This window comes from Neophocaena asiaeorientalis, unplaced genomic scaffold (assembly GCF_003031525.2).
Source record: "Neophocaena asiaeorientalis asiaeorientalis breed wild unplaced genomic scaffold, Neophocaena_asiaeorientalis_V1.1 scaffold134, whole genome shotgun sequence".
In the NCBI taxonomy this organism is placed as follows: Eukaryota; Metazoa; Chordata; class Mammalia; order Artiodactyla; family Phocoenidae; genus Neophocaena; species Neophocaena asiaeorientalis.
This window is the reverse complement of record NW_020185339.1, coordinates 25,295,904-25,304,155: the sequence shown is the minus strand read 5'-3', so window position 1 is coordinate 25,304,155 and position 8,252 is coordinate 25,295,904. Positions and strand designations below refer to the sequence as shown.

Genomic DNA, 8,252 nt, shown 5'->3' with positions numbered 1-8,252 from the left:
AATCAAGGCTTGCCTTTGGAATGACTCCCATCTAGGCATCCAGGTTTGGAAGGGAGGTGAGTGGGCTTATTAAGGGGAAACTTGGGCCTGAGCTAACTGGACTCCTTTGGGCAGGGAACGAGAAGGAACAGTTCCTGGAGGAAAAAAATAAGGCACACAAGGAGCTCTGTTTGTGAGGGAATGATGTTCTTGTTATTACTGAGGTTAATGATGGTAATGATCAGTTATGGCTGGGTCAGCCTGGAGAGAACAAGCTCTCCACAGCCCTTTCCCACAGAGGCTTCTCTGGAGAAGTCACCAGCTCCCCAACTTGGGTGTGATTGGGGCGAATAAAATGAAGACCTTTCCTCCCTTTCCCTGCCCTTTCCTCTCCCATTCCTTAAGAACTCCAGAAAAAAAGGGGAAACCTTATAAAATCTTCAACTCCCCCCCATCATTTTCCTCTGCTCTCTCCAGTTCAGTAAAATGCATCATCTTTGGGCACTGGGCTTTTGCCGGGCGCCCTTCTTAGGAAGTTCAGCAAGCAGTTACCGGGCCAAGTCCCTATGAATTCTGTTTCTGACCCTGGAGGAGACCCAGGATTCTCTTGCCTGCTATATTGGAATTCTCCCTCTATCCTTAGCCTTTCCCAGTCTCTACCTTCCTTGGTCCTGGGTGTCTAATCCCATGGGTCTCTGGCAGCTCAGAGGCCAAGGGCATGATGAGATGCCCTCATCAGCTCCCCAAAGGAATCCCACCTTCCTATCGGCTTCTTAATTCTGGGAGCACTAGGTCAGGGAGCTCTTTGTAAGCTCCCCTAAGCCAGCCTAATTCCTAGATCTTTCAAAACCACATTTAGAGAGCTTTAAAAGTAAAAGTCCTTTCCCCCTCTAACAGGAAAGTTCAGGTTACAAATCTTCAGCAGTGCAAGCTTCCTGCAGCCATAAGTCAGAATTTTCAACAACAAGAAAAAAGAAGAGTTAAAGCTTGCATCAAAGGGAGAAAGGGACACCCCAGCCCCAATTTTAAAGGGGATGTAATCCAGCAGCCTTGGACAAGAGTGGGGGCCTCACTTGACAAGAGTCAGTGAGGCCACGATGGGCAAGGAAGGGGGTGGGGAACCCAACCTCTAACTAACAATTTCTCCAGCATAAAAATGAAACATCAAATTCGTTAGCCCAGGGCCTTCATTTTTCCCCTTCCACATTATAACTAGTTATTGAACTCGTTGGAAGATCTAAAGGCCATTTGCGAAGAGACAAATTTCAATGGAGTTTCCCCATCAATAACCCCATGGCAGTGACCTATTGGAACAAGTCAAACACCCGAGGTGAAATGCAGGTCACTCTGTCTAACCAATATTAAAATGCAGCCACTTTTTAAAAAGCCACTTTAAACGAGATTTGAGGAAAATTGAATTCCAAGAAAGGCAAAGCAAGGAGGGGGAAATCCATGAGAGGACCTTGCCTATGGTCTCCGAACAAACAAGAGAGATTCATCTTTAATATTTAAAGGGGGGCAAATTAACATTCCATGATTGCTTTTTTTTTTTTTTTTGAGACTATAAGCGATTCTAGGAGAAAAAAAAAGGTTGAGTATTTTCTGGTGACACTTCTGGGTTATTAAAATCATTTTAGACCAATTCATTACTTTTACTGACAAGAGATTTAAGAAAAAATCAATTAAGCATTTGCATATTCTTTTGCATACATTAGCCCTGCCTGCTGGCATTAGAAAGGGACAAAACACATACACATATACATATACACACACAGGGGGAAAAATGGGAGCCTTGCTTTAGTTTAGGGTTTTCAAGTTGCTCGGAGAAAAAATAAAAATGAAATGAATTACTTGATCGTATACCATCTAAAAGTCAATTTACTTGAGGAAGAAGAAAGAGACATGTTGCAATTTTTAATCTCTAAAACAACAACAAAAACCACCTACACACACGGGCGCGCGTGCCCGCACACACCCACATCCTGCACTTCTGAGAGTGGGAAATGGAATGACCCTCATTTTCCTTCTATTTGCCCTCCAAGTCCTGAGTTGGTTCTCCCACTTATTTTCCTCCCTAGGAAAATCCAGGGATTCTGAGAGGTGAGATTTTAAGGCATCGCAGAATCAGTGGAGCCGCTGAGGTCTCTCAGCCGGCAGCTTGTTACCGGGGAGGGGAGGAATATGGGTTATCCAACGGTCAGTATGGTAATCCGGGCACAATAAGGCCTCGCACACAATGGACACATATTTTTCTTCAGCGGTGTCAGAAGGGAAGCGCTTTGTACTGAAACATGTTTCCGAAAGAGAAACCAGATCAAGACTTAGAAAGGATATGGGGTGAGGGGGGCATTCAGACAGTGATTGCTTAGAGGCTGGCAAAAGGTGATCAGAAAAAATTAAAAAAAAAATTGGGGCAGAGAGAGGTGGAGGGCAGAGCAGGGGTTGGAGATCCCTGGGCTGAGGAGGCAGGAGGGCGAAGCACAAAAGGAGATACAGGATTCATCACGGGCAAGAACCGCTTTATTGCCCCCCTTCCCAACCCGTTAAGCCAGGGCTAAGTACAGAAGCCCTCCGAAGGGATCTTATTTCTGTGCTTGCAATAATATCCTGGTGAAAATGTTCTTGTGTGTGTGTGTGGTAGAGTCTGGCTTGTTATTTTCCCCATAGGCAACTTTCTTGCTATTATAGGAGCCCAAAGAGAGGGTTTTGGTAAGTGATGTAGATAAGTGTGGGCATACTTGGGGGAATCTCCCAGATTTCACTTTCTGGATGTGCATATCGAATTAGCTGTGAAAACCTGGAACGAAAACTCCACAGATTTATGGCTGCATAAGGAGGCATTTAATACATTAATAAATGTTAATAGTATGAATGCATATATATTTGTTAGCAGTAATAACCAAAGATGGATTGGACACGTGGTTGGAGGCAACTGAACTCTCTGGATCTACTTACACGTACTGGCCTGAAGTGGGTTTCCTGCTCCCGTTCCCTCGACCCACCTGCAGGAGCTCAGAATCCTAGGGAGTGGTGGTGTGAGATGTGCAATGCCTTGGGAATGACTCCCTAATAAGCCCGAGAGGGTGAAGAGATGGAAGAAAAGCGAGCTGAGGCGGGGGCAGGGCTGCTAGAAGGTGAATGTGAGGACTGCGAGGAGGGGAGCCAGGTGGAGCAGAGATTATTCCCTGCCTGGATGAGGTGGGGCTACCTGATCCAGGTGCAGGCCTAGAAGGGAGGATGGGGGTGGGGCTGGAAGGCTTTCTCCCTCAGCAGCCTTCCTCCCACCCTACCTGAGCTCTCAGGGGCTTTGCCTCTCCCCAGGCAGCAGTCTGGGGCTGGGTTCAGAATTTTTATGTAGATCAGCAATCAGCATTGGTTTCCCTCGCCACTTCCAACAACTTATAATTAACCTATCCCCCTCCCACCAATAATAAAACCCTCACGCACTCCAAATCACTGTCAACCAAGCAGCAGCCTTCCCCTTCTCACAGTCTCAAGTTCCTCTTCCAACCAAACCAGCCAGTCCTCACACACAGAGGGTCCCGGACAGGAGTGGGCAGGAGTTCCCAACCAACTTTGGAAATCTGAGAACCTCTTCTAAGAGATGGTCAACCTCCAGGGAATTCCGGTTCTCTCACCCATCTGGTGGTAGGGGTCGGGCACAGACCTCTTGGGGAGAGGGTATCCAGGGACCCCCAAGCACTGGCTCTTGGTGAGCCTGGGGTGAGTGTGGGGGGCTTAAGCGTTGCAGAAGGGAAGGCAGCCAGGGGCCCAGGCAGGGTGACTCAGTCCCTGTGGGCATCGGCTGTGGCCCAGCTCTCGCTCCAGCCCTCAGGGTGAGCCCTAATTTGGAAGTGGGGACCCTCTCTGACACCCCAAAGGTGGTGAGAGACAGATTGGGAATCTCCCACCTTCAGCCTCCCTCGCACAAGGGTTTTATTTTTTTTCACTTTCCCCTCCTCATTCCCTTAATTGCAGATGTTCTAATTAAACCCTCAAATAGTTGTCACGCCATTTTAAAAGGTACTTATTCAAGTGTCAACCAGGCTGGGCAGGGAGGAGGCAGCGTAGGGCGGCGAATTAAAGGTAGATTGACTAATCACAGCGGCAATCATAATAATAAAATCAGAGGGAAAAAAAATCACATTACGACTTTTCGTGGAAAGGAGGGAGCAGGCAGCCAGCGGCCGCCAGCCCTGCGCTGCCGCCGACACAAAGAGTGCGGGCGATTCCACGAGACTGATTTATGACGTTTTACAGCCCTATAAAAGCTGTAGCGACGAGGCAAGCGCTTCTACCACCGCTGGCAGATTTAGTCTAATAAATAAAACATAAACAGTTAACTTTATGTGTCACTTTTATTGTTATCAAGTAAAATATAGCCGAGCCCCGGCAAGCTATGATTTTAAACTATAATTGTTATCAAGTGCAACAAGGGGACCCGGCTCCCTCCCTGGGCTCTCCCTTCTGCCACCCCCCTCAACTCTGAGTTACGGGATCAGTTAATTGGAATTGGTGCAAGACGTGGCCACCCCTAGCTGAGGGGGAGTGTGTCAGAAAGCAGCTCTTCCTTGCCCCCTCCCTCCTCCATGGCCCTGCCACCCCACCATCAGGGTATTCCTGTGGGTGGGTAGCAGAGAGAGGGGAGGGTGCAGGAACGGGCTGGAGACTCCCAAGGCCCGCTCAGCATCCCCAGCTTCGTGAGCTCACCCTTCAGCTTTTGGAAGGCAGCCTGGAGCTGGCCCTTGGGGATGTGTGTTTACATGTAAACACATGTGTTACATGGATACAATCCCTGGCCGGAAGCAGGCTCTACAGACGAAGGCCTCCCCCTTAGCTAGGTCTGCCCTCTGTGGGGATGGAGAAAGAAGAGCTCCCTGGGCCTTGGCTGGGCACCATCCCAGGGCACTGGCCCCTGGCAGAGTGCTCTCCTCCCTGCTCCAGGTCCTTGGGAACCAGGCTTGGAGGCAGTTGTCGGAGAGCAGCAGGCCAGACGGAATGGGGAGTGGGAACAGCGGCCAGCAGGAGAGATCCTCTGCTCTGGGCTGGGAAGGGAGGGTTAGTGGGTACTCAGGGAGGGCAAGGCTTCTGAACTCTGCTTTTGCCAACCACTTCCTGTCTCTCTTCAGCGGGGGCTCAACCCCCAGACCTCCAGAAATGACGTCAGAATCATTTGCATCCCGCTGCCTCTACCTGCCCGGTCCAGCTGGGACCCTGCCTCGCCGGCCCCATGGCCAGAGGGTTGGGTGAGTGTGTATGGGGAAGGGGGCTGGACTCTGGTCTCCTTGGATGGGGGGCATCCCAGGCTCACCAGCTTCCTGGGCTCAGCCTGGGCCTCTCCCCATCCAACCTCCACTCCAGTCCTCATTCAACTTCCTCTTCCTGCGAAAGAGGGGCGCTGCCACGGTGCCCTACACAGACTGAGACAGGATCGCCATGAATGGGGACCTCGAGAAAAGCTCGGGAGCCGAAGCCCGAGGGGCCCACCGGAGGCCCAAGGGGAGACCCTGGGAGGGGGCTGAATCACAGCCTCCCGACAGCCCCCCAATGCCCAGGCTTTAGAAAGGAGCTGGGGCTTCCCATCTCCTTTTGCAGGGGAGGGTTGTCAGTCGGCAGGGTGTGCACTGGGGGCACCGCGGCCCCTGCCAGCTGACCCCGCATCACCGCCACCACCCCCCCCAGTACCACCACCACCACACACACAAAAAAAATTGGATACATTTTGAATAAAGCGATTCGGTTCCTTATCCGGGGACTGGGTTGCTCCGTGTGATTGGCCGGCGGAGTCACATGGTGAAAGTAACTTTACAGGGTCGCTAGCTAGTAGGAGGGCTTTATGGAGCAGAAAAACGACAAAGCGAGAAAAATTATTTTCCACTCCAGAAATTAATGATCATGAGCTCGTATTTGATGGACTCTAACTACATCGATCCGAAATTTCCTCCATGCGAAGAATATTCGCAAAATAGCTACATCCCTGAACACAGTCCGGAATATTACGGCCGGACCAGGGAATCGGGATTCCAGCATCACCACCAGGAGCTGTACCCACCACCGCCTCCGCGCCCTAGCTACCCTGAGCGCCAGTATAGCTGCACCAGTCTCCAGGGGCCAGGCAATTCGCGAGGCCACGGCCCGGCCCAGGCGGGCCACCACCACCCCGAGAAATCACAGCCGCTCTGCGAGCCGGCGCCTCTCTCAGGCGCCTCCGCCTCCCCGTCCCCAGCCCCGCCAGCCTGCAGCCAGCCAGCCCCTGACCATCCCTCCAGCGCCGCCAGCAAGCAACCCATAGTCTACCCATGGATGAAAAAAATCCACGTTAGCACGGGTAGGCAACTTTGCTTTTTGCTCTCCCCCTCCCTCCCCTCTTCCCCAGCGCTCCCCACCCTCCTCGGCCCCCTCTGGGCCCCCGTCCTCCTTTCTCTCCTTCCCCCTCTCTCTCCAGGAGCGACTCTGGGTTAGCACAATTGAACTGGATTTACGAGCGAGAATGGGTAATTACATCCCCCATAAATTTTATGGCTTAGCTACTCTGGGCAGTCCGAGCCATGTGCTACGATCTGTTCTGTATGTGTGAAAACTATGCTCGCTTTCTAAGGGCGCATAAATAATTCAGTGTCGTTGCAATGAGGATTCCCCTCTTATTACACTACAAAGTCTCCAGCTCCCTTCAACTTCTTTATAACCCGTTTAGCTTGACGACTTTATTTCCACCACCCCCTCCTCCTGTTACAACAGAGCTGAGGATGGGGTGAGGGTGGGGGGCGGGGAGCCTGCTGCCTTTGAACCCCACTATTTGCTTTTCCCCTCCCCCTCCCCCAGTGAACCCCAATTATAACGGAGGGGAACCCAAGCGCTCGAGGACAGCCTACACCCGGCAGCAAGTCCTGGAATTAGAGAAAGAGTTTCATTACAATCGCTACCTGACCCGAAGGAGAAGGATCGAGATCGCCCACTCGCTGTGCCTCTCTGAGAGGCAGATCAAAATCTGGTTCCAAAACCGTCGCATGAAATGGAAGAAGGACCACCGACTCCCCAACACCAAAGTCAGGTCAGCGCCCCCGGCCGGGGCTGCACCCAGCACCCTCTCGGCAGCCGCCCAGGGCACTTCTGAAGACCACTCCCAGAGCGCCACGCCACCGGAGCAGCCACGGGCAGAGGACATTACCAGGTTATAAAACATAACTCACACCCTGCCCCCACCCCAGGCCCCCATCCTCCCCTCACACACAAATTGACTCTTATTTATAGAATTTAATATATATATATATTTTTTGGTTCTTTTCTCTCTTCCTCCCACCTTATCCCTTGTCATTTCCAAACAGACAAAACAGATAAACAAACAAGCCCCCTGCCCTTCTCTCCTTTCCACTGTTAAGGACCCTTTTAAGCATGTGATGTTGTCTTAGCATGGTACCTGCTGGGTTTTTTTTTTTAAGGCCATTTTGGGGGGTTATTTATTTTTTAAGGAAAAAAAGCTGCAAAAATTATATATTGCAAGGTACGATGGTCTGGTTTAGGTGCGTTTCAGGGGAAATGAGGAAAAGAAAAAAGGAAAGAGATTTTTAAGCCAATTCTCCTCCTTCTTCTTTCTCCTCCTCCTCCTTCCCCGCTCTTTCCTTAGGCCTTTTGCATTGAAAATGCACCAGGGGAGGTTAGTGAGGGGGAAGTCATTTTAGGGAGAACAAAGCTATGAAGTTCTTTTGTATTATTGTTGGGGGGAGCTGGGAGGAGGGGGGGGAAGACAGCAGACAAAGCTAAATGCATCTGGAGAGCCTCTCAGAGCTGTTCAGTTTGAGGAGCCAAAAGAAAATAAAAATGAACTTTCAGTTCAGAGAGGCAGTCTATAGGTAGAATACCCCTCACCACCCCCATCGTGGTTATTGTGTTTTTGGACTGAATTTACTTGATTATTGTAAAACTTGCAATAAAGAATTTTAGTGTCGATGTGAAATGCCCCGTGATCAATAATAAACCAGTGGATGTGAATTAGTTTTACGTCAATGTCTGATGGTTTCTTTTTATCCCCCTCCTCCTTCTGACCTGGTATAACATCCCACCTTCTCTATATAGTTGCCGAAGTTTACTCTAAGCAAACACACAAATCTTAACTCTCAACTCCAGTTTCCCAAGGTCCTTAGAAGAACCAGCAAAAGGTTTGGGGCAGAGGATCTCAGGGGAGGGGATGTGGAAGATTAGGGCCAATTTCTCCCTGAGTCTGCAGAGGCCAGACTCTCCTGGGGGTACTGAGAGTGGAGCTGGGGGGGGGGGGT

General features: G+C 50.5%; 1 protein-coding gene across 1 annotated transcript in view; it reads left to right on the top strand.

The window, feature by feature from the left end:
• The window catches only part of HOXC4 (homeobox C4), a 60,429-nt gene extending 52,452 nt beyond the window's left edge, over positions 1-7,977 (top strand). The window contains exons 2-4 of the mRNA XM_024736659.1: positions 5,109-5,225; positions 5,863-6,307; positions 6,802-7,977. Coding sequence (XP_024592427.1) covers positions 5,869-6,307; positions 6,802-7,157 — 795 coding nt within the window. The 5' untranslated portion in view covers positions 5,109-5,225; positions 5,863-5,868 and the 3' untranslated portion in view covers positions 7,158-7,977. The remainder of the gene's footprint in view (positions 1-5,108; positions 5,226-5,862; positions 6,308-6,801) is intronic.
• Positions 7,978-8,252: the final 275 nt, after the last annotated feature.